The sequence below is a fragment of the Danio rerio genome, chromosome 22 (assembly GCF_049306965.1).
Source record: "Danio rerio strain Tuebingen ecotype United States chromosome 22, GRCz12tu, whole genome shotgun sequence".
NCBI lineage: Eukaryota > Metazoa > Chordata > Actinopteri > Cypriniformes > Danionidae > Danio > Danio rerio.
The window spans coordinates 30,330,094-30,356,488 of NC_133197.1; the positions used below are offsets into that span (position 1 = coordinate 30,330,094).

At 38.2% G+C, this 26,395-nt stretch overlaps 1 protein-coding gene across 19 annotated transcripts in view; it reads left to right on the forward strand.

Moving 5' to 3' along the window:
* The window catches only part of abi3bpb (ABI family, member 3 (NESH) binding protein b), a 36,336-nt gene extending 24,565 nt beyond the window's left edge, over positions 1–11,771 (forward strand). For all 19 annotated transcript variants that reach the window (XM_073936192.1, XM_068216229.2, XM_073936194.1 and 16 more), the window contains 10 exon segments: positions 3,095–3,163; positions 3,313–3,429; positions 3,557–3,646; positions 3,734–3,943; positions 5,461–5,566; positions 6,115–6,194; positions 8,505–8,534; positions 9,143–9,301; positions 9,394–9,516; positions 10,475–11,771. In XM_073936192.1, the coding sequence (XP_073792293.1) occupies positions 3,095–3,163; positions 3,313–3,429; positions 3,557–3,646; positions 3,734–3,943; positions 5,461–5,566; positions 6,115–6,194; positions 8,505–8,534; positions 9,143–9,301; positions 9,394–9,516; positions 10,475–10,590 (1,100 nt within the window). In that variant the 3' untranslated portion in view covers positions 10,591–11,771.
* Positions 11,772–26,395: the final 14,624 nt, after the last annotated feature.

Sequence of the window (26,395 nt, forward strand, 5' to 3'; positions counted from 1 at the left end):
AGATTTCTGTAACTAGCTGAAAGTCGAGTCATGTAAAGGGCCCCTAAACATCTGGGGCCTCATGTATGAAGATTTGCGTGGAAATCATACGAAAACATTGCATATGCACAAAGCTAGATGAAAAAACACAGAAAAAAACTAGATGTATGAAACACTGCATACGCCGAATCTCACGCAAATTCTTTGTACATCTGAATGAACGTGAAACTGAGTGCAACATGCACGAGCGCAAAACCCCTCCCTGTCTCCTCCCCTGTATGAATATGCTAATGACTCTACTTTGGCAAAACCCAACAAAAAAGCAATGGCAAAAGAAAGCAAAAAGAAAAACTTTGAACAGAATGTGAATTGGAATTGCTGCTTTCTGAGGTAGACAGGAGAAAAATGGTTTTATTTGCAAGTTTGTCCTCCGGAATTAATAACAAAAGAAAAAAATAGAGTTGGGAGTGGCGTAGCTCGATAAATGCATGGCAATATGTTTTGTAACGTTCTAGCATGAACTTGGTTCGAATCCAGCGTCTGATGAACTTAGGGTGCTTACACACCTGTGAATCGATTCAGTTGTTCCGAAACAGAGATTACAAATGTTACATTGTTGCTATTTGCTCTTGGAGCGGTTCGCTTTCACACTGCAAAGTTTCTAAATGGACCAAAAGAGCTAAAACAAGTCACGTGTGAGTAAACTCTTCTCACATTGGTCAGCGTGTCAGGGTTTATTTTGCAGAGTCCCGCTCAGCTGTCAGGAGAGGGCGTGGTTTGGTAGTATTTGACAAGGTGCACGCAAAGTGTCTGAAGAGTGAGGATAGATGCGGTGGGGAGGAGTGAGAAGGGTGTGCGACGTAGCCTATTTGAGGACCGGGAGGGAGACACGAGATTACTGGGAGATGATCACTCATTTGCGGGCATCCAGAGACTCGCGAAACTTCCCATCCTACTCATAATTCTCTCTTCATATAGCCTTATGTCTATTACATATCCATAAAACTCAGTAATATAACCGCGCTCAGATCGTTTGCTTTCTCACTGCAATTGTTCCGCTCCAGAGTTCGTTTCAATCGAGCAGAGACCATCTCATTCAAGTGATTGATTTGGCACGGATCCAAGAGCGATTGGCAGTTTCACATATGCCAAACGAACCGCGCTAACTGGGCAAACAAGACACGTTCCGAAACAAAAGTTTATGTGTGAAAGCACCCTTACTCTTTTTTTTCCCCTCTACATATCAGATTTTGCCTATTCTCTTCATCATGAGGAGACAAGTAGGAATCATTAATAATTCTGTGCATCATATTTTATTTGCACATTTATAGAATGGAAATGTTTCTGATTCACGTATGCAAATTCATCCTCAGATGGTGCCTTTATAGCAATGTGTGTGCAGTAGATAGCTCCGATTACATTGGGAAAACCGGCAACCGCTGCAAATAGCACTTTAATGTTTGGATGGTCAACTGTATGGTACAGAAACCTTATATACTAGACATGCAGATGAACCCGTCTCATACAGCTGAGAAGACACTTTATAGAGTGCAATTTAACACAACTGCCTCTAGGTGTCGCCAATGGAAATAAAACAGACATGCACAACAAACGTGCATACGCCAGCCATGAAGTTGGCGTGGAACAACCCACGTTCATTTCATCATTAGTAAATCCAAACGTGAGCGATTCTGAGCGTGAAACCTGGCGTAAGCAAAGTTTTTGTGCGTACGCAGCGTTGATACATGAGGCCCCTGGTTATTTGATAGGTTAGATGCTTTCTACTATTTGATTATTTGATGAATGACTGCTGCCAGGGTCAGTGGAAAATCTACAAAAAAACAAAACAATCACAGTCGAAATGAGGACTGTAAAGTGATTGTCACACAGTATTACATATAGCTTGAGAAAAAAACAGTGGAACAAATCTAAAAAACTATCACTTAAATGATAAAATCTATTATTTTGAATTCTTGGTTTACTCACTAAAAGACAGATATCAGTAAAGATCATGTGCAGTTGAAGGCTTTCTTTGGTCGGCTAACACATCGGTCTTACTATATATCGCTCAAAACATCAGGAATCTCCTACCACTGGAAAGTACTTTCTCTCTGCAAAATTAAGACATCTGTTCGTCTTTAGTTATTTTCTGCATAGTTTAGCTTTTTTGCCACCCAGTTTTGTCATTTTAACTCATACCGCAAGGTCTAGGGAGCTGAGCTGAGATGCCCTGTGATGAAGTGAGGGTTTCACAACTGGTGGCTCGAGTATAAATTGAATCAGTTTTCCTGGGAAGGTTCACATACTCTTGCCTGTTTGCTTTTGGCTTGACTGCAAGATGGCATTGAGAACTCAAGACTTGAAAGGCATTGAAGTGCCAATGTTTAGACTTCATCCATGCAATCAAAAAGTAAATAGTGTATTTTCTTTCACTGGTAATTGGCTTCTCAAATGAGCTTGACCTCTCAATTTGCTACTACTATTTAGCAAAGCATCTAAATTACAGGTTCTCTGAAGTATTTCTAACATTATACAGAACACATTATACTCCGCTTAACTATTTTTAGACTGAGACTCAAGCTCAAATAGATTAGGAGAATGATTTGATAATCACTGTTTTCATTTGACTACATTGTGGTTCAGAACAAGGCTACTTTTTCCTATGTTCCATCTTCAGAAATGATACAGAAATTTATAGAGGACTGTATGTTTGACTCTGTAACATAAGTTAGTAGTGATGTGTTCCACTGTTTTTCCTGAGAATTAAATCTTAACTCTTTACACGGTACTCATTGGAAAAACCCATAGTGCTAATGGGGGTTCATTTCAAGTTAATTTTATGACTACAAATGATATTGTAATTAAAGTCAATGAAGTTACAATATGCAATTATTTGCCTGATAAAGAGTTAAGGAATTGTTAGGGAGATGTGTGAATAAAATGAGGATGTGTGGTGATTGCTCTGACCTCTTGCTGCAGTGTTACAGAGCTTTGGGTGCTGTTCTGGACTTGCCATGTCTATGTTTACATGTGCTAATGAATATAGATGAAAGAGAAGGGAGACGAGAGTTGTAGATATGATTTCATGCCATCTCTTTCACTTGCATCATTCCAGGTTCTTCAGCAGGACGCCCGAATAATGCACTTAAAAACCCTAATGTTGTGGGCATGCATGAAAGAATAGGTGGGTGAAAAGTTCATTGAACATACAAATTAAAATGTACCTCAGGAAACATCCAAAGAAATTATCTGTGATTTATAATAACTCACCATTAGAATATAGAAATGTTAATTAAATGTGTGTTAAAACATTCATGTATTCACTTATGTAAGGAAAAGATATGAAACCAGACGTGAACCAGGACAAAGCTTCTATCTTGATGCCCAAGTTGCCCCCTGTTACAGCCAAACCATCCAAACCAAAGACAACATCTGCTCCATCAGTGACAGGTTTGTCTTCATGGGATGCTTTATGATTTTCTACTAGGACATCCTTGCATACATTTGCATATAGTAAATATCCTGATAGAAAGAATTTGTTTCTAACCACATTGTGAAATTATTGACATTTCCCTAGCACCCAAGTATGAGACCTGGGAGAACTCTTCAAGTTTCAGCCCTGTCCCTGCTTCTAAAGTTGATGCCATGGGCAAAGAGCGCTACATTGGTAATAATACTTTCTTATCTATTGTAGACATGCATGCCAAGCACTGTGAATGAAGCTTGTTTTAATCAAGAATGTGTTGTTGGCCAGCTCCACATGTGGTCTACAAGACAGATAAGAAGCCAGATGAACCTTGCTCCATCACCACCTCTCTAACTTACTTCCCCGAAGAGGAGGGTGGAGAACAAAATGTCACCAATCCTCCAAAAACAGCACCATCCAACCTCACCGTTGTAACAGTAGAAGGATGTCCCTCCTTCATTATTCTCGACTGGGAGAAAACAGATAATGAGACAACAGGTAGGAAATTCATTATTTAATATCAGTAGACCGGGTGACGCAGTGGTGCAGTAGCTAGTGCTGTTGTCTCACAGCAAGAAGGTCGCTGGGTCGAGCCTCTGCATTTCTGTGTGGAGTTTGCATGTTCTCCCTGCGTTCGCGTGGGTTTCCTCCGGGTGCTGCGGTACAGGTGAATTGGGTAGGCTAAATTGTCCGTAGTGTATGAGCGTGTGTGAATGAGTGTGTGCGGCTGGAAGGGCATCCGCTGTGTAAAAACGTGCTGGATAAATTGCCAGTTTATTCCGCTGTGGCGACCCCCGATTAATAAAGGGACTAAGCCGACAAGAAAATTAATAAATGGATATCATTTGACCTATTTGTTTCTTAGGAATAAAATATGTAATATATTGTGAGATCAAAGTCAAGGGTTTAGGGTATGACACAAAATCTAAACTGCAACTGTGATTGATTAGGTTGTCTTTAGGGCCTGCATAGTTTAGCTCCAACTTGCTTTAACACACCTGCCAGAAAGTTTCTAGTACACCTAGTAAGAGCTTGATAAGCTTGTGTGTCTTATTGGGGTGGAAGCCAAACTCTGCAGCACACTTGCCCTTCAGGATCGAGTTTGAACACCCCTGGATTAAACGGTAACCTTTCACTTAGGTCCACATTGACCATTTGACTCAACAAACATCACCCATTGACTACCCTTTATTTTAATTGGCCAGCTTTGACCAGAGGGATCCAATATCCCTTCACCTTGGTCCCTAACCATCTGACTGATCAAACACTAACTGTTGGTCTGACTTGGTAAATTAGTAATCTCCTACTTTGATTCAGTAAAACACCAGATATAAACTCTGGTTGAAACATGAAGCCTCAGCAAACAATAAACTAACTTATGACTTCAAAGTGATGCAAGTCTAACCATCTATTTTTTTTAACTTCCATCAGTAAGACTAAGTGTTGACCCTTGCCATTAACCCTCAACATTTATGATTCGAACTATAACCTTCACTATAGACTGAACACCATACAAACACTCAATATTGATCATTAAGACATTCAGTTTTTTGGAAAAATGTATTTGGCCTCACCATATTTAATGATTATTTAATAAAAATTTTAGATGAATAAATATAAAATTAAATGACATAATAGTCAGTCCCCCCTTCAACATGACTTTTCTTCACCTCTGGTCACATTGAATGCCTTTTGGACAGGGTTATCAGGGTGCATCTCATTCCTGCTCTGCCTTCATCCATTCATCAATCTTGCTCCATATTGTTAGCAATGCCCAGCTTCCAATAAAAAATTGGTTCTCAAAGGACAAAATCATGCAACACTACATTATTTTCTCATTTCAGGATATCACAATATGGGGAAAAAAATACAATCTTAACTTCGATTTCATGCTGACTTTAACACTTAAACCCAATTTGTCAAATGATGCCATTCAACTTGAATTCTTCAAACATTAACCTTTAAGTCAAACTATTTCCTAAACAATTTCCTTTGTCTTTTTGTCCTTTTAAAAGAGTATGAGGTCATCTCAACTACCAAAGGTCCTGATGGTGAACAGGTTTCCATTCTGACAACTAACCAGACACATACCGCTGTGGAAAACCTCAAACCAGAGAGCAGGTACAGTATTATTACAGAATTCCAACCACCCTATGCAAGGCACTCTGCTGAATTTGAGAGATTTTAGTTGATGTAGGTGTCAAATACCTGTTGTTAGGATTGCATGCATCCTGAGTTCTGGACAAGGCCTTGGGCATGTGCTCTGTGATTTGGCTTGGAGGGAGGCTGAATATAGGCTCAAGATTTGGGGACACAATATAAACCAGGGCTTCCTATGGACTGCGTCTTGAGGCACGTGGGCCTTGGTAATGTTTCCACATCACACATGGAGGATCCATTAAAGGAGGCCACAGACTTTGAGTCTTCAGACTCTGCTGGATAAATATATCAAGTGTCAGGCATCAAAAGAAGGGAAATAAAAACCTAATTTAGCACAAATTTGACAACAACTCAGTGGGTTTCCAATACTGAAGTCCATTTTAATAATTTTGGATTAAGCAGACTCCTTGCTATGTCAGTTGATGTGAAAATAATAAACTTAAATGTTTTTTTTTGTGGATTAGATTCAAACTTAATGTCCCATCACCTGTTTCTGTCTTAAATTACAGTTATGAATTCAAAGTGAAGCCAAAGAATGAGCTTGGTGAAGGGCCATCCAGTGAACCTGTATCCTTCAGCACAGAGTCTGGTAATTAAATTTTGTTTCTTTTTTCTTATATAACCTCTATTAAAAAAATCTAAATTATTTGAAAAAAAATATTTGGACATGTGACATGACCAAAAGTGTTATTTGGAGAAAATGATCCCCCAGGAAAATATATAAAATTTGGTCCATGCAGACCCTAATGACTAATGAATATGACTATGGCCATGTTCACACTGCAAGAAATTTTGCTATCCAGAAGGGTTATTGAAACATTAATAATTACACTACTTTTTGCAGTATTACATTATGGGTAAAATGGTGACTCCGTGGTTAGCACTGTTGCCTTACAGCAAGAAGGTTTCTGGTTCAAGTCCCTGCTGGGTCAGTTTGCATTTCTGTAAGGAGTTTGCATATTCTCCTCGTGTTCGCATGGGTTTCCTCCGGGTGCTCCAGTTTTCCAGTCCAAAGACATGCGCTATAGGTGAAGTAAATAAACTAAATTGGCTGTATTGTGCGTGTGTGTGAATGAGTGTGTATGGGTGTTTCCTAGTAATGGGTTGCAGCTGGAAGGTCATCCGCTGTGTAAAGCATATGTTGATTAAAATATAGGTTCATTCCATTGTGGTGACCCCTGATGAATAATGGGATTAGGCCGTAAGAAAATGAATGAATGAATGAATGAATGAATGAATGAATGAATGAGTATTACATTATTCATTCACAGTTTTAAAACCATTTGACATACCAAAATCTTTTTTTATTGAAGGCATTCTTACCTCAGAGCCCCTTATAACATTTGTTTCCAAGAGAATTAATAATAATAATAATAATAATAATAATAATAATAATAATAATTCCTTACATTTATTTAGCGCTTTTCTAAACACTCAAAAAGCTTTACACATTGGAGGGAATCTCCTCTTCCACCACCAGTGTGCAGCATCCACCTGGATGACGCAACTGCAGCCATAGTGCACCAGACCGCACACCACACACCAGCTGATTGGTAGAGTTAAGACAGAATTATGAAGCCAATTATGATATGGGGATGATTAGGAGGCCATGATGGACATAGGCCAGTGGGCAAATTTGGCCAGAATGCCAGGGTTATACTCCTACACTTTTTTGAAGTACATCCTGTGATTTTTTTTATGACCACGTAGTTGGGAACTCGGTTTAACATCTCATCCAAAAGACGGCGTTTACTGAGCAATATAGAGTCCCCTTCACAATACTGGGGCATTAGGACTCACACAGACCGCAGGTTGAGTCCCGTCTGCTGGCCCCACTAACACTACTTCCGGCAGCAACCTAGCTTTCCCATGTGGTCTCCTATCCAAGTACTGACCAGGTGCAACTCTGCTTAGCTTCAGTGGGTGACCATGTGAGAGGTGCAGAGAGCTAGCTGCTGGATAAAGATTTAATCTTGTCATAAGCATACTTTAATATACATTTAGATATTAATCTGAAAGTGATGTACCAGACGAATCTCAATGTTTATTTAAGTCATAGTTTAACCATGTGGCATTGCATCTAAAACGAATCCTAGTATTAGGTACACAAGTCAAATATCCATGGGAAGAGTTACAAATTTTTACCATAGCTCTCTATGTGGCTCTGCTGTCTGCACAAGTCAGCCAATATTTGTGACCTCTCCTTTATCTCATGGAAATACATGTAATGAGTTGCTCGTCATTAACATAATGACTCCAGCATGTCCCATACTGTTGTAACATTTGGCCCCATCAGTGCCTGCAGATGCACCCCTGGAGTGCTGTCACACTGCCAAACATTCCCTGTCTTACAAGCTCAGTAACAACATATCATAAATAAGGAACAAATAAAGAGCCATATCATCCACATGTTTTATGGGAGGAGGCTTTAGTTTTGAAACCTTGTCTGGCTTGCAAACAGAACGAGGCTAGCAACAAAATGGAAAGCAGGGCAAAGACAACTAGGAGGGAAAGAGAGTCCATATGTGCGATGACGGGAAAGAAATAGAGGAAAACTGAATGATGAGATTTTACCGCCAAGGCCCCGGAGGTTCAGTTTCTCCCCTATAGCTTTGGCAGATCCAGCAGGTTAGTTCATGCCAGCTGATCTCTCTTCATAAGGGAGATTCAAAATCGCCTGGAAAAGCACACTATTTTCTGCTTGTTGGAATTTATTGTACTTTTTCTTTTCGCTCGAGGCACCTTGCCCACCCATGAGCAGCCAATGTAGAGTTGGACGATTTGTGTCAGTAACTTTCCTACGGTCTACAGATCATTTTGATAGTCTCTACGACTGTGGCTGTAAAATAAAATTATAATTTCTGATATTTCCTCATTCACGCTCTGTTTTCTCTTGCAGCGGATCCTCGAGTGAGCGAAAACGTTTCAGGTAAGTGTTTCATCTTTGTACCCTGTTTCTCTCAGTTGACAAATTCCTATCTGTTGAATGAATGGATAATCTAACGAGCAGTCCTAGTAGAAGAAAAGTAAAGAAAAGAAAGGGTAAAGGAGCTGTGGAGACTTCCTATGAGTTCACTTCTTCCATACCAAGTTCTCAGCCAGACAAAACATTTACCCAAGAGTGGCAAATGGATAACACCATCCTCCATTCCTGCCTCAGTTACCATCTTGCACTCGAGTTGCAAGACTGGGCAAGCTTGAAATAAATCTCTCTCAATTTCTTTCTGTACATTGTCTATTTGAGGCAAAATTGACAGAGTAATGAAACAACGTATCTAGAGAGCAAAGTAAGCCAGTAGTAAGACAAGGTTATGACAGGAGCCAATGGAAACAGAGACTAATGGAACAGCCCCTTGGCTCTTAATGTCCAGCAGACCTTTTCTAACACGTGTATAAACAAAAAAATGGGGTCTGTACTCCAGCGATCTTTTAAAAAAGAGCACTGAAAGAAACATTGTTTAGCATTATCTGTGCCAGAACATAATATCTCGTCAGCTAGTAAAATAACATTTTGTGGTTTTTCTGCATGTTGTTCAGGTAAAGATGCCATTTGGACACAGTTCCCTTTCAAAACCGACTCCTATTCTGAGTGCAATGGGAAGCAGTATGTGAAAAGGACATGGTACCGCAAATTTGTTGGTGTCCAACTCTGCAACTCCCTGCGGTACAAGATCTACCTGAGTGACTCTCTCAACGGTCAGTCTTCTGAATAGTAATGAAATAAGTTATACTTTGGGTCTCTTTAGTGTTAGAATATATCACAAGGTTTTTTTTATTTATCTCTTCAGGCAAATTCCACAATATTGGAGACCAGACCGGTTTTGGTGAAGACCACTGCCAGTTTGTGGACTCATTCTTAGATGGCAGAACGGGAACTCAGCTTCCCGCAGACCAGCTACCATCCAGACCAGGTACAGGAACTACATGAAATCATGAATAATGCCAGGCAACATTGTGCTATGATGTCATCAACGGGCAATCAAGTGGCAAAAATTTAGGGCAAGATACCAGATACCATTCTCAAAAAGAAAGAAATGTATACACAAATGTATTTATATTGCTCTGAATGTCTAAATCGCCAACAGATTACATGAAAAAAGCTTGTCTTTAACTAACCCTATAGAAAAGGGGTTCTGAAACTCACAGCATTGAAGAACTTACTAAAGGGAAAAATCATTAGTAAATAAAGGCTATACAAATAAGAGTTAACCTGATAAATCTATCAAATGACTTATGAACAGGCACATGCAAGCGGTGGGGGTTAGAGGCTTTGGGCACTTGAGAACCTGCCCTTTTTTCTCTTGGTGAAAAAGTGTCCGCCCTCAAAATGCAAGTAAACACCCTCCCAAGCACCCAATAGTGGCTTCTGACCCCGACCGGCTCTTCAACCTTGAGCCCCTATCCCTTGAAAGGTCTCTGCATGGCACTGCTTCTAAATATTTGATATTGAGCATAAATTAATCTTATGTATGAAAAGTTTATCTTGGCATAATTTTTTAAGCTTGAAATCTTAAGCCTTTATGCAGACTTATGCTACTTCCACAGCATGTTGGGATTAACATATTAGTAGTTGTAGAAGTATAAAAAGTATTAGTAACAAAGTTGAAATAGTGCACAGCATCTATCATCAAGGGAGAGAGGTTTAGCCATACAGCTTTTACTAGCTGTAACACTCACCCAGCTATACCTTACTCTTTTATCCGGGTCACGGCACCAATGCAACCATAAAGTACTACTTGGCCCGCAATCTGCAAGATATTAAGTAGGCACACAAACAAGAACGCTGAAAACTGCAGCCTCTAGCATCACTTGCAGTAGGGTGAATGTTTACTTGGGTTAGAGTCTAATTCTTTTCTTGATCATTTTCAGGCTTCTATCGGGCCATGAGACAAGAGCCAGTTCATTTCGGCCAGATAGGTGGAAACTCCCATGTCAACTATGTTGCATGGTACGAGTGTGGTACACCAATCCCAGGGAAATGGTAGGACTAAAGCAAGCGTCCACATGGAACCCTGAAGAGCAACTCTCATTGGTTGGGGTTGGTGCCTACTAAGGTCACATGACAGGCTTTATTTACTGTTTTCCCCCACCAGTGATGCTGAGTTTGGTCACTCCTCAGCCTACGTCACAGAAGTTCATACCATGTATAATAATGTACAGGATCAAAGAGTCAGGGAATACTATTGAGTGCATCTGTGATATGTAATAAAAACAATGCCTCACCGTTTTATTTATCATATAATAACTAGTAAAAATGGTTCATTATGAGAAATTACTTCAGATACATTGAAGTGATGAACATAAAGTAAGGTAAAAATACTTGTTTAAATATTGGGAAGCTGGCTCCCTGAAACTATTTTGATATTTTGTGTAATATTATTTATCAAAGTTTGTGGTTTCTTCACTGGCTTTCTTCCAGTGGTAAAGGGCCAGGCTTTTATTAAGCGCTTTAAGGACAGCCTGGGATTTGTCTACAACCAGAGGCAGCTGTATTAATTTAGGTCTCTGATATGTCAGATGATATGTATAGTTAGCTACATTGTTTTTACAAACACATCATACTGGCTTTACAAGTCAGTTTTCCCACACTAGAATAGAAAGAATGGACTCAAGACAACAACACGTCTATGTTTACAACGGGTTGGGATGAACATGATAATTTTCCTTACATATGCACACACACACACACAAAACATGTCCACTTTCACTCAGATACTTTGTATCATGACTGTAGTCTTTCAATGGTATGTTTGATGGTTCTAGACTGTAAGGATGACCTTACACTTGCAATTTGCACAGCACAAATGTATTTATATGTATATGGAGAAAGTATTTTTTCAGGAAACCTAAGAGAGAATTAAAAATCCTTTCCCCTCAAGCTTGTGAAATACAATACAAGTAAAAAAAAATCTAGCTTTTTTGAGTGTTAACACATTCAAAGAGTCTTGAAGATCTTAATACTTCAAGGAGAGCTTGTCTGGGTCCCATATTTTGTACAGTTTGGTCCCTGCCAATCCTTTGGCAGAGTTTCTCTGGCGTATCCGTATTTTCATGGAATTTGTTTGTAAGATGAAACTGTTGTTTGTTGTTGTTATTGTTCTGGATTTGTTTTTCTCTGTATGTATTTTACAGTAATAAATAACAGAAGTTTGGTTTCTTTTTTTAATCCTGTGTCCTACTTGTCTCTGTTGTGGCAGAATTTGTATGAGTTTCTTAAGAATACAATGAACAGACTCTCAGGTGGGTCTGTTAACACTTGAGCCTCTTTCGACCCTTGGGAATTTGAACACCATTAAACCCCTCTCAACTTGCCGCACTGCACCAACTCGAATTATAAAAATAAACATCAATACTTGCTTTACTGCATTACTATACTTTTCCAGAACTAGAAAAAAGAGAGTATGCCTGGCCAAACCCAATACAGGGACATTCTTCGAAAACCACAAAGCTAGAGGAAAAAAGACTATAAAATTCAAAATGCCTCTTGGTGACTTTATTAGATTTCCAACCAAAAGAAAGAGTGGGTGTATTTAAAAGAGAGATAGAAAGATATAAACATTAGATTTGGGTAAAGACTGGATTAAAAGCCAATAGATGGTGTCCAAATCAGCAAAACAATCTGGTTGCTCACTATTTTCCACAACTTTACTTACATAAAAAACTTTGCAATCATGCAACATAACATTCCTACCAAAACTAATGATGTCTATATGCTTTGAAACAATGCTTTGCCTAAAGGGAAATGGAGAAATAGTCCAGATTAGGATTATAAAGACTTTATAAGAAGACAATGATGAATGACTTTAAATAGGGTGACGAGAACAACTTCTAATGTTAGATAATGAAAAGGTTACCTAAATCTGTCAACCACAGGCCACCCTCGCAACTTTACTTGACAGCGAGGCATTCACACAAATCAACAGCTCTCTCTGTAGACTTTACAGCACACTTTCATGCCTTACTCTTCTCACAGCTGTGCTCAAAGTAGCCACTGCATGGTCCGTGTGTCTGGTGTGTCAGTGTCAGCAAGAACTCAGCCAGGAAGAATTAAGCTTCCTGCGACAAGTCCAGTGTCCAATTTAGTTCCCAACACGTGCTGGGAGGATCTCAGAAACGTTCACAAACACACATTGGTTTCTTATTAAAGGGACCTTTGATATACTGACAAGCCGCTGGTTGCAAGTTTGAGATTTTATATAACAGAGCTGACAAAGTACTAAAGGCACTATAACTATTATCATATCTATACTTGCTTCAACAACAGTGCAGGTTACTGTTTCATTAAGAAAAGTTTACTGTAGTTTAAATATACAAGGGTATAGTTCACCCAAAGATTTAAATTCTGTTACCATTTATTCATGACCCATTGACTTTCATAGTCATTCTTGCCAGCAACCATCATTCTTCAAATTATTTTATTTTGTGTTCAACAGAAGAAAGAAACACATAAAGGTTTAAAACAACAGGAGGGAGAGTAAATGATGAAGTAATCCTCTGATTCTTTAAATACACTTTGTTGAGACTTTAAGACAGGATTTTAATGGACTGTCAATTATTTTAGCATATTTAGGGTAATTTCTATAATATTTTTTATGTTGCTACATTTTGAGTCATGTTTACACTATAATGAGGCAACAATATTAACAAAGTGATCCCTATTCACATAGATCTGCAAAAAGGAGTATAAGCACTGTAGATTATGCTGACAATTAAATTATTGTTTTCAAAAACATGCACATTGAAATCCCTTTCCAAAAGTTTCCAATTTTATTATACAAAAGCTTTTCATATTTAAACAAATAAACTATATTGACGCAGTTGAACAATTTACCAGCTAGCAAACATCATATTGGCTGACAACTATTTAATTTATAATAATTATGTTAAGTCATTGAATTAACATTCAGGCACAGTAGTCAACCACTGAAATGCTTATGATGCTAATAACACACACTGCATTGGTTTGCATTGGTTTGTCAGCTATTTGGATATGTTAAGTTGCCTTTTTAGGGCTACAACTTGGTTCCCCACAAATTGGTGGTAAGGGAAATTAAAGGTACAACATGAGATTTTGGAAAATGCTAATGTTAAGGCTGATCAATACTTTGGCTTCAAGTGCATGCGCATAGTACAGCGCAGCCTACACGTTGACGCATAGCCCTACACTGTGGCCGTCTGCGTTGCTGACGCGCACCTCTCAAAACATTTATCTACACGTCGCAACGACGCGTAGCACAAGCTCTGTGATTGGTCGGCTTGGTAGCACTGAAGAGTCTGGGCAGGACCGAGAACTGCATGAGCCCGATGGAGCAATTGTTTACGAGTGTGGAGTCCCATGAAGGAGCTCCGGATGGAAAGTTTTGTTTTGTGTTTACCTCATGGTTAAAGTTGTTACACGTTATGGTTTCTGCTTTAAAACAAGCGAGTTGCCACTTGTACATTAAGGAAGTGTCCAGAAAAAATAAAACAGCAGCGAAGAAACTCGACACAGAGGAACATTAACACCTCACTGCCAACTAGCGTTTCAGTGGGTCATGCCGGTCACTTGATGCAGAAGTATAAATCAGGCTTTAGCCTGACTGCACTGGAAGCCTACGTCCTACGCATAGACTGTAAAATATATGGACGTAGTATCCGTGACGTCACCCATAGGTTTCTAAAGAGCGCAAAAGAAGCCACAAGTAGGCGCGGCCAACCGTCGCCATTTTGTTTTCGCGTCATCTCACCCACGGCGGGATACCAAACAAGGGCAAAGAGGCGGAGAGTGAGCGGAGCTACAGACACCTGCACAGTTTGCTTGGACCTGATTCAGACACACTTTACTTTGGGAGAAGGCTTAATACTTTATCACCTGTGACTCGTTAGTATTCTGACCACTTGTGCTTGGTTGTACACTATATCAATAAAGTGTTTAGACTTTTAAAAACACTGTAGTAATACACTGAGCCACTAAACATTGTTCTTATGACGTTTTTCAACAGGAGGAAAACTCGAATTACTTACAAACACTTCAGATATAGTCTGTGTTAGTTAATGTTGATGAAATATTGATGAAATCCAGCATAACACTGTATGACAACACTTCAGATGACTGTTCTAGAGCCTACAGCTAATCAATCCGTCAGATTCTGGAGTGCATTACAGCTCTAAATATAAATATAAACGATAAATGATCTTAAATAAAACAAATACATGTATAGAGATGGTATATAAGTATATAACTTTAACGTTACTCACATGGGAAACGGAGGCCACGTGAATGGTTTGTGAGCACAATTAAGTGCTCTCAGCATGCCATGCCATCTAATAATTGTAGGAAACAAGTCCAAAAGGCAGTTGACTGTGTAAAGCCACATAAAACAACACAGAAATACGATAAATATGCCGAGTTCAGTGGCTGATCTGCAGGATTCAGCTGAGGTGACGTGACGGCGACCAGTGAGAGCTAGCTGTCACTCAAGTGGCCACTCCCTTAATTATGCAAAATTGATATAACTTAATATAAAGGAAACAGATGAGTTATAAAAAAATTCACCCCCCTCACAGTTGTCATGAAGGGTAATATTAGCTGTATTAACCAAAATCTTTTTTTGTACCAGGCTGTATACACCTTTTTTTCTGCTGTAAAGTTGGCCATTCTAACAGTGGGCTCAATTGAAATTTGCTCTGTTTTGGAGCCAGGAGCGGCCACGACTAGCGGAATTTCGGATGAATTGCAATTTTAGTTACTTCCGTATTGGCTTCCTGAGGGAGAGCGGGAGGTTGCCGCTTGGTCCTACGCTGCAAATTGCCATCAAAGCCACGACTCCTGAACTGATGAACGCTCACTAGGAAAAATGACTAAAATACAGAGAGAAAAATTAATTATACATTTAGTAATTACAATGCCAAAAGTCAAAAAAATTAATAAAAAATAGGTTGTTGATGTTTGCCCATAGACATATACATTAGATGTCGCCTACCCTGTTGTTGTCTATTGGAAGGAATGCATCAGTAGAGCCGCCATTTTGGAACAGGGTAGTGCTCCTTTGAAATAAATGTGACCCCTGGCATTCCTGACAAAAAGCATGTGTTTGTGTGTATGGAAATGTAATATCCGCCCTTCTTGTTAAATTCGCCCTTCTTGTTAAATTGTGTCCTGAAACACATCGCCTCTCTTGCTTTCACTTCTCATACTGATGGAGGGAGCGATTCGATTGTAAATGAATCTTTGTTATGAACGACTTGTTCACTTAGCTGACAATAGTATACGTTTCTGGCACCACAGCATCTCGTTGTCATATTTTATTTACATTGTTTGCTGATTTTATTCAACAAAAATAGCATAAGCTGAGAATTTAGTCCAATTTGTTGCTGCTTTGCCTTATGGTGAATGCAGTAAGAGACTTTATTATCATCAATAATGTTTAGCACAAAAGTTCAGAATATACAAAAAACATAAAAAACTAAATCTTACTTATGAAATGTTCTACCTTTGTGCTTTGTTTTCTTTGTTTGCTCGTTACTACACCCGTGGACAGCGCTAAAGTCCAGTATCTTCACGTAGTAACACTGTCTTGACTAGTGCGGCTGACATTTGTCCTGGGAGCACTGTACCAATGTGGCGGCGCTATTGACGCATGCTCAGGGTCCCTATGCGATATCTAATGTATACATCTATGATGTTTGCCTACATTCTCTATTTGGAACTGCCAATGATGTAATCCTTTCTAGGTGGAAAAAGTAGGGGTTTCAAAATTAATTGTTTCTTTAGTGGACTGCGATGCAGATGAAGACAATTAGGTATTGGTTTAGTAATAGATCCTTAATCGGTTATTACCTACTGATCCTATTTATCTCCTATGTGCTATATTGAAATGTGAAACACTCCTACTTCTTCAAAAAATGTATAAACTCTGCACACATTTCTTCTTCTCTTGGCTGTTACAGCGATACTTGTGGATCCAGACATGAGTGTGTCTGCAGAGTGCATTTTCTCCTCCATGTCTATTATGGATTAGCTGTGATCACCACTGCCATCACTCATTGGTGAACAGTGCCAAAGTATTAGAGCCAATTGCAACCCTTTCTGCTGGGCACGTGACCAATCACAGGGGTGTAAGAACTCGCTCGACTATGCCTGAAAAGCAAGCGGGATAATATTTACGTTTGCCCATGAGGCATTGTTATTACAAGAGTCTGAAGACACCTGCAGACTGCGGTCAAAAAAAAACGTCACTTAAATGAAAGGAAACTCAGCAAATATTTAACAAAGATGATGATTTATGGCATCTATATAAAGCTTGGTATGTCTACTTTTGCAATAACCAACTCAAGTCGAAAACAAATAATCTCGTTTTATGTAATCCTTATAAAAGTAAGGACTGGTACGGATTCTCCTATATCGCCTTGTTACAGCTAATGCGATCCCGCCTCTCAGTAAGCACGCTTCATATGTAAATTTCCAGATGTGAAAACAACAGTGGTAAAGGACCAGTGGCAAAGAGAGCTAAAGTAGGTAAGAAGTGCTCCAAATTTGCTCAGTATTGCAAGTAATGTTGGTCTGTGTCATGCCGACAAACTATTAGATGAAGATGTAGGCTTCAACTTCACAGAAATGTATAAAAACGGTACAAAAGTGGACCAAGATAAAATCATGCTGCTTCTGTCAGTCTCTGCTGATGTCAAGAAGACCAGGGGTTACAGTGAAATACTGCCTTTTTATCCCTGCGCTCCTCTGCAAGGCTACATTTCTAAGTGTCCTTTGTAAGTTTATTCTTTAAATAATTTCTGTGAATACCGAATGAGAGGATGATAACTTGCGCCAAAAGCGGTTGTGATGCGCGCAACTGTTTAAAAGATTTCATTATAGCACATGGTGTGTTTTTCACCCGCTTTCTTTGGCTCACAGTTATTTTTTTTTTAGTATGGATTAATTATCATTCTTTAACATAACATTGCTCTAATATGAGGCTCCCAAAACTAACTAAGAATTCTTCTTATTATTAAAGGTTTATGTTGTTCTGTGCATGTACTTGTTTTGTTTGCATTCAAAAAGAGTGTTTTCTTTGAGCAGGTCAAATTAAAGGTACAGTTCATATATCTGACTGCTTGGATTAAAGGACAAAATTGTATTACAAATACATATGAAATGTATTTATAAGTCATACATTTTATGTAAAAGTTCTTGTGCTGTGAAGTAAAATATAAAACTGTGTATGGAAAGCCTCATTAATGCACCGTGATGCACCGATATATCAAATTGAGATGAATCAATGGCATAATTATTGTTACCGAACCAAACCATGATGCCAGTGTAGTTTCACACCCCTAATGAAAAGGGTGCACGAGGATATGCAATTTCGCTTCATATCATTATGTTGATACTTTGCATATTGGCGGAGCAAGGTTAGACCCCACGAGAATAGCGGTAAAAAAAAAAAAAAAAAAAAAAAAAATATATATATATATATATATATATATATATATATATATATATATATATATATATATATATATATATATATATAAAATATATATATATTGTATATTCAGTATATTCTCACTCAAACCATGCCTGCTGCTAATTGTAGCTGCTGATCGAGAGAAAATAATTCATAATTGCTGGTGAATGAACGGTATTTTCCACAGATATTTAAAATGATAACGAGCAAGGCTGTCTCTAGATCGGCAGCACAGCTGTGGAAAAAGATTTGCATGGTTTGCGCATGCACATGTCATGAAGATAAAATTAATAGTTTTTTTAAATAAGCATTTTTAATAATTAAATGCAGTGTAATGAATAAATTTCAATGTTTACTAAGTGTTGCTCACATTAAATAATAATTTAAAAGCATTAGTTTAAAAAAGTATTTCGTGACACCAACATTGCCATTAACAAAAAATGTGGGTTTTAAATGAAAAAAAGCTACATTTAAACGCTAGTTTTGAGCTGACAGCCAATTAAGTTTTTTGACATGGATATACAATATTTTTTCAAAAAGAAAATCAAACAGCAGAGATTTTTACTCCAGTACACCTTTCCTCTCTATCAACCCCAAACCGGCCTGTACTGAGATGGATTTAGAGAAACTGCACTCCTGAATGGATTTTTTTCAAATTTGGAAAAACGTATCAAATTGGCACTGACATTACCGGTGGGGACAGCAACCTGTGAAAAGATAATTTTCAGAAATACAACACGTAAGGAACTGGATGCAGTCAACTATAGGCCAGGAGAGACTGTCATCGTTGAGTCTACTGCATATCGAAAGTGACATAACTACAGGACTATACAACGAAGACATCATCAATGCATGATGCCGGGGCTAAAAGGAGGATTTTGCTGCATTAGGTAAAGCAATAGCTATTATTTATATTGGCTGCCATGCCAAGTCACCTAAACCTACAGTATTCATTCAACAGTGGTTAGTTAGGTAATATCAATGATCTAAAATAATACAGTAGTATGTAAATAATACTAGTAATAATTATAGTAATAAAAATATATTAATTTATAAACATAAAAAATATAAAAATGTATTAATTAAAAGTAATTAATAGTAATAAAAAAATATATATATATGGCAACGCAGTGACGCAGTAGGTAGTGCTGTCACCTCATAGCAAGAAGGTTCAAGCCTCTGTTGGCATTACTGTTTGGAGTTTCGGTTTACCCCACAGTCCAAAGACATGCAGTACAGGTGAGTTGGGTAGGCTAAATTGTCCGTAGTGTATGAGTGTTAGTGAGTGTGTATGGATGTTTCATATATATATATATATATATATATATATATATATATATATATATATATATATATATATATATTCATGACCCACACAAAATGTATTTGTATTTTTATTATATAGATCAGAAGGTTACTTTAAAAATACAATAATTGACGTTTGCTGATAGGCAGTACTTTGGCTATAACTTCTTCTTGATTGGTTGCAAATCTTTTTAAATGCATTAAAGGGAAGCGCATATCTTAGCCTTACCCTGGAGTTTGTTCACCCTCTGTCTATGAATTCCGGGAGTTTTACGGGAGAAAGAACAATACGGGAGATGGGTCTGAAATACGGGAGTGTAGGCAGGTATGGTCGTTGTTTGGGAAACGCAACCCTGGTCTGGAATGTAGCTTGTTTGTGTTGGGCATTTGGATTTGTCTGTGATTTAAGTATTTTTATAAATAATATTTTTTAGTTTGTAGTATTTTTTCTAATAGGGAATTCATATTGTGTAGATAATGCCTTTACTTGTGAGGACTGTCAAGACAGATTAATTTGCTGATCATTAATTTTAATTAAATGAAAGTATGGGGAAACTGCTTACCAATGCAATCTGTCTCTTTCCTGCTCTCAGTAATGTAAAAGTGTAAAAATACATACAGTACATATAAACTGTTATTTTTTTCTTCATCAGAACACATTTAACTCTAACATAACTGCAGTATTTACATTCTCCCTTAAAATGTATAGCATATGTGACATTATGGGCTGCTTTTTGCTGTATTTCGTGACATAAAAAAAAGGATATTGAATGTTGTTCTGTGTCTGTGTTTATTTGTTTATATTATATAGCGCGGATTATAATATAATAAACCGAGAGAGTAAATCTTTATATAGACCATATTTCTCAAAATAAGCTTGAAAAGTTGTCTGTAGCAGGGTGGTGCTGACGTCACAGGCAAACGCCCCGAAGGAGCTTTAGTTGATTAATGATTGATTAATTAGCCTAATGTTAACTTTTCAATTCTTGCGTTTGCAAGTTCGAAAAGTGCTCAAAGTTGTATTTTTGTGTGAGATATCGGGTTGGACAAAACGTGTAAGTGTAATGAACAGTGTTTGAACACAGAGCTTATTATTTGTCATTTTCAAAAAGCCTATGGAAAAATCTTAAAGGGATTTTATCAAGGGAAGCAGATTTATGCTAGCAGCCAGTTAGCCTACAAGGTGACATCATAGTTCCTCCACTCTATTGTCAAAACATATAATACTGACAACACAGCCTCTTTTTATGTACCCAGGTCTACAATTCTTGAGACCACAAAATATGTTCCCAGAAGTACGTCTGGCTACACTTGGGGCGGTACTTGACTCCAACAGCTTCTGTTCTTTTTCGCGGGTTTTCTGGTGTTACCTGTTTGCCCAGTATCCTGATGGGCTCGGGATGCGTAACAGAGTGGACTTTCATGACAGGGTTCAGGTAAATAAATAACAGACTAAAAATATAATAAAATCCCAAAAATATGGTCAGGAGGCAATATGGTCAGGAACCTGCAACAGGTTTTCTTTTTTTTCTAGATTGCTTCTGAAAAACTCATTTGGTTGGGTTCATAAAAGAGGGTGGGTGGAGGGTTAGTCAGTCAGTCTGACTGAAATGTATGTACACTGACTGAAATGTACACTGTGACCCTTGGTGGATTTACACGAGAATATGACACGCAAATGGCACGTGTGGAAGGAATTTGAGATCATTAAAAAGTGTACACAGGGGCCTCTGGTGGATTTGCATTAAAAAAAAAAAAAAAAATGCAAGTAGATGTAGCTTTGTGTACGTCTCCAGAAATGTAGACCAGGGTATGTATGCACTATGAGCCTGGGTTGCATAAAGAAAGTAAAGTGAAGTATTGTGAGGAAAAACACAATTACTACTTTTTAAAAGGTGACCAGTAGGGAGGATTTCTAAGTGTGTTATTCTACATAGGGTTACAGTTAGGTCATTTGTTTTACTTAGCAAATAACCTATTCCTGTAATTTTTTAAACTGTAAATTTGTTATTTTCAAACTATTAATTACAAAATTATTTATACATATTGTAATTATCTATATCAAACAACATTTGGCAGTGAATGTGAATGAGGAATGATTCCTGCTGACTATCAAACCAAATCTAAAATAAAGATCATATGAAAACGTGCTGTGGTTATTTTCACGGCTCACAGAAGCACTGCTGAATTGCTCTCATTTTATGTGTGTGTCCTTGTCACTAAGTCGACTCGTTGTGCTTAGACGGATATACATGTGGTTTTAACCGCACATACTCAAGTGCACAACATATTAACCAACTCAGCATATTTACAGAAAGATCTTTTTTTTTTTTTTAGATGTAGTCGCATCTACTTTCTGAAGCTAATAGGACCATGCTAACTAGCCAAAGCTTGACCTTTTGACAACAACTCTTGGAAATAATGGAAAACCAGCCAGTTGGATTAAAACTTGCAGTAAGCGACACATGGACAAGACGGACGAGCACTGAAAGAATTCAGTCAGCAAACAGAGAACTATCCTTCACTAGTTTTGTCATTCATCTCATCCTGTTTTGAAGCGTAAAAGTTTTTTTTTCTTATCATGCAGGTTTTTTGTTCATGCGAGTGTAGTGTCCGTTTGTTTTGCTCTTTTTCCCTCTTCAAAGACTTAAACCAGATGTTCATGTGCGTCTTGTTCACAAGATGCTTCGAAACTGAGATGGAAATATTGAAGTGCCAGTGAGACTGTTCTTTATAAACACTTCAAACGTTTCAATAACTATGTTTCTTGCTCATGAGCACCACAGATATTCAGCTAATCCACTGTGGAATTACCTTATCATTTAAAAAAAACGATTTAAAGTCCCACAGATATACTGGACATAGTGTTGTCCTCCTGCTTTGAAAACTATTAATTATTTTCATAAAATAGAGCCATAGTAACACAGAGACATAAACAAAAAGCTTATATTATTCACTAATGTGAAATCGAATCAAATATTTGTATGGTATTTGTCCACATGTAACAGTATTAAACTAGAATTTGACTTAAAATTTCGTGAATTCAATGTGAATTGTGTATATACATGAGCAAAACCACACAAGTAGCAGTGCGATATGGCTGTATATCGGCACTGGAGGCATGCGTTGGCTCGAGGCTGCAGGCCAATTGCCTTAGGGCGTACTCACACTATGTACAGTTGCCTTGAACCGGGCCAAAGCATGCTTGTCCCCCTCCCGTCTCCCCCGACGGCCCGCACTCACATTGCATTCGGGCCTGGGCACACTTACGTCATCGATGATGTGCTGTTCTGTAAGAAGCGCTCTTGCTCACCACAGAGGAGATTTTTTTAGTTATACCATTTAAGTCGTTTGATAGGCAGTGACACGCAGTCAAATATTTTGTCGAACATATCAGCCACTTTGGACGTTCATAAACAAGTCCTCGTGGTGCAGGAATTGGGAGGTTTACTTAAGGTACAGCTGTCATGCAGTTAGGGTTTTGTGTTTTTAATAACCTATGGCAGTTTGCATTCATTGAACAGCAAGAAAAATAATTAATCAACAAGAAACAGTCCCTTAAAAGTCACGCCTCGCTTTCAGTTTCGGGCTTAGGCGCGTTTTGCTCTCACACACAAGCATGCCACGCCAAAGCCCAAGTGAACCGCACTCTGGCACACCTCTTCCAACCAGGGCCGTCCACGTGAACTGTACCTGAGCCCGATTCAGAGCACTGACACTTCTCAAATGATCCGGGAAACGGGCACAGTTTGGATAGCATAGTGTGAGTAGGCCATTAGTGCCACCCCACCAATGATGATATACAGCCATATCGCACTGCTACTCGTATAATATTGCATTTATAAATCAGTTCAACGGCATAATTGTGTGTAAAAAAAAAAAAAAAAAGAAATCAAACACAGAGACCAAAAAGGTCCAATCCCAATTCTTTTTTGTATCCTCTTCAAAATCTACCCCTATTAATTGGGACAGCACTACAACACCTGCACTTCATCAGATGTCATCGCAATATCTTGCTTCATATGAGATCAGACGACGATGACTGCTGTAGTTTTTCAACATGCGTTATTTTTTTGGTTTTTATCTTCAGGAAATCACTTAAGACATATATCATGTTATCATGATGATCTAATGTGGCAATAAGATCGTAACTATACTGCAGATTTACACAATGGCTATATTCATCTATGTAAACACACAAAAAACAACATTCACATTATGCTAAACACTGTAAAAAGGTAATCCCAAGCAACTACACTTTTCTGACAGGGTATCAAGCGTCATCGAGTGTCAGAATATTGTGGGACTGCTGTACAGGAGTTTTTATTATGTATTAAAGATAGCGAAATTTAGCAGTTTTTATTTTAGTGTTGTTTTTTGTAAAGCCTGACGGTAAAACACGAACGCGGTTATAAATATATTAAAACATGTGCTTGTTTGTTGTAAAAATTCGTAATAATGACAAAAAAATACTAATTTGTGGATCTCCTTACTTCCGGGTGCAGCTCTGCTGCCGTTGCTGGTGTATTCTGGGAAATTTTCTTACCCCTTGGTTTTGAGTGTGGTCCTGAAAAATCTCCATTCGAAGGGCTATCTACCCCTTTTTCCTTAGCCCTACGCCTTGAAGTTAAAGAGAATTGTGACACCTCTACCTCTTCAATTGAGCGCGCAAAACAAGGGATAGGGGTAAGTGGAAGGGATAAGTGGTAGAATTGTGATTGGACCAAAGTCTCAAAAACCCTTTAGTAGGAGGAACTACATTTTTCACCATTCATTAACATCTGCAGCTGACCTCAGAACAGCAGAAACCGTTGCTCATTCACCAACATCCCTTTAGAGTGAGTATTTAAATGATTCTCTAGCATAATGTCTAAAGTGATGACAAAGCAACAAAATACCATCAATCTAGAGATTTTCCAGTATTTCTCTGTGTTGCAATTGAGATTTGACAATAATTAATCCCGAAAAAGCGAGAGTACATTAAATACTTTGGTATAAATACATGAAAAAACAACAGTGAGAGAGATCAACTCAGAATGTCACTTGCCTGATTTATAATGATTTGTTTTGCTGTAGTTTAAAATTTATTCTGAAAAAAATGCTGTTTTTCTTTTGTTTTTTATGCCGTCTCTGTTGCCGTCTTGTGGTTGAACGTCAACCGACACTTTTTTTTGGTCTGCTCAGACAGGCTAATGGCAGCCGATGCACTGAATCAAATACTCTGAAATTATAAATATTTAAAACAGGCACTTTCCTTATAAATAAACTGCAAAGTTGCAATCTAAACAACTACATTCTTGATTTAAAAACCCTCCAAAGTACATTATGTTGTCCAAGAGCAGTAATATTTGTAAAACTGTAGAGTGTCCTCTGCTTGTGTCTGTATGTGGGCGGTGTAATACACAAGAGTGAAAGGTGAAGAGGCTTGACGAGTGGTGTTATCGCACAGCTATTAGCCAATCAGATTCAAGGACCAGACAGAACTGTTGTTGCCTGTATATATATATATATATATATATATATATATATATATATATATATATATATATATATATATATATATATATATTAGTCCCTTTATTAATCCGGTGTTGCCACAGCGAAATGAACCGCCAACTTATCAAGCACGTTTTACGCAACGGATGCCCTTCCAGCTGCAACTCATGTCTGGGAAACATCCATACACACTAATTCATACTCTTACACTACGGACAATTTAAGCTACCCAATTCACCTGTACCGCATGTCTTTGGACTGTGGGGGAAACTGAAGCACATGAAGGAAACCAGGAACGCAGGAAGAACATGCAAACTTCACGCAGAAACGCCAACTAACCCAGCCGAGATTCGAACCAGCAACCTTCTCGCTACCTCCTGCGCCGCTGCGTCGCCAGTAATTATTATTACTATTATTATTAACATTAATAAAAACAACAACAACAATAATAAATTTTATTATGAACAACTTGCATACCTGTACCTACTTCAAGGCTATAAGCTGTGGGTAATGTAGGTTAACATGACAAATGGTGTTCTGCTGCCTCTGAATTTCCAAATGCCCCATAAAGTAAACCATCAAGATCTGAATGCGGGCTTATTAGTACTAAATAAACAGAGCTGGAACATATAAATGCAGGACAGATCGAGACTGGTATTACCATTATCATCCTGATGAACACAACTTACAATCACTCAGCCAATCAACACACAGACAGGCTCCATCAATCTGGTTTCTCCTCTTTCCTTTTTCCCCCCTCGCACTCTATTTCCAAACGGACCATCTGTCCATCCAGAGGGAATCCCGACTTGAGAAGATCAGGGGTATTTCCTCCGCAATGCTCCATTCGTCAATCCTGAGCGCAGCGGGAGAGACACATCATCCTGAAAGAAAAACAGGCCGACTCAGTGTTTCCAAAACAATGTCTTGAGCTTCGCCTCCAGCAGAGAAATTGCACACAGAGACAAAACTATATTCGCTTCAATGCTCGATCCGTTTCCATCGATCCAGTGTGATTTGTTGAAGCCAAAGCTCATACTCTGATAGCACATTAATCAAGTAGAAAATAAAGATGAGGGAAAGCGCTCAGTTTTTCACTTCTGATGACTAGCAGAAACATGTTAGCTGCTAGTTTAGCATCTGTAGATATTTCTTGAGGATCATGAGAACGTTTTATGTATCAAGTGATATTTTATGCAGATAATTGTGTAACAATGTGCAAACTGACATTATGGAATTATGGACGTTATAATGAGTGTTAAAGGAATAGTTAACCCCAAAACTTATTGAAAATGAACCGAAACAACAAAATTCTTAAATTTTTTTTGTGGACAACTTAATTGTTTTATGTTAGGGATGAACCGATATCACTTTTTTTACTTTGTTTCTAAATTTTTTCACAATGTTTCTTAATTCTTCTGACCGAGTTCGTTCTTCTGAGGTATTGTGGTAATACTTTCAGTGCTGCAAATAGGGAAATGAGACTGAAATTGACAGGAACAATGGATGATTTTTACTGCCAATAACAGTAAAAACAGTTTAAAGG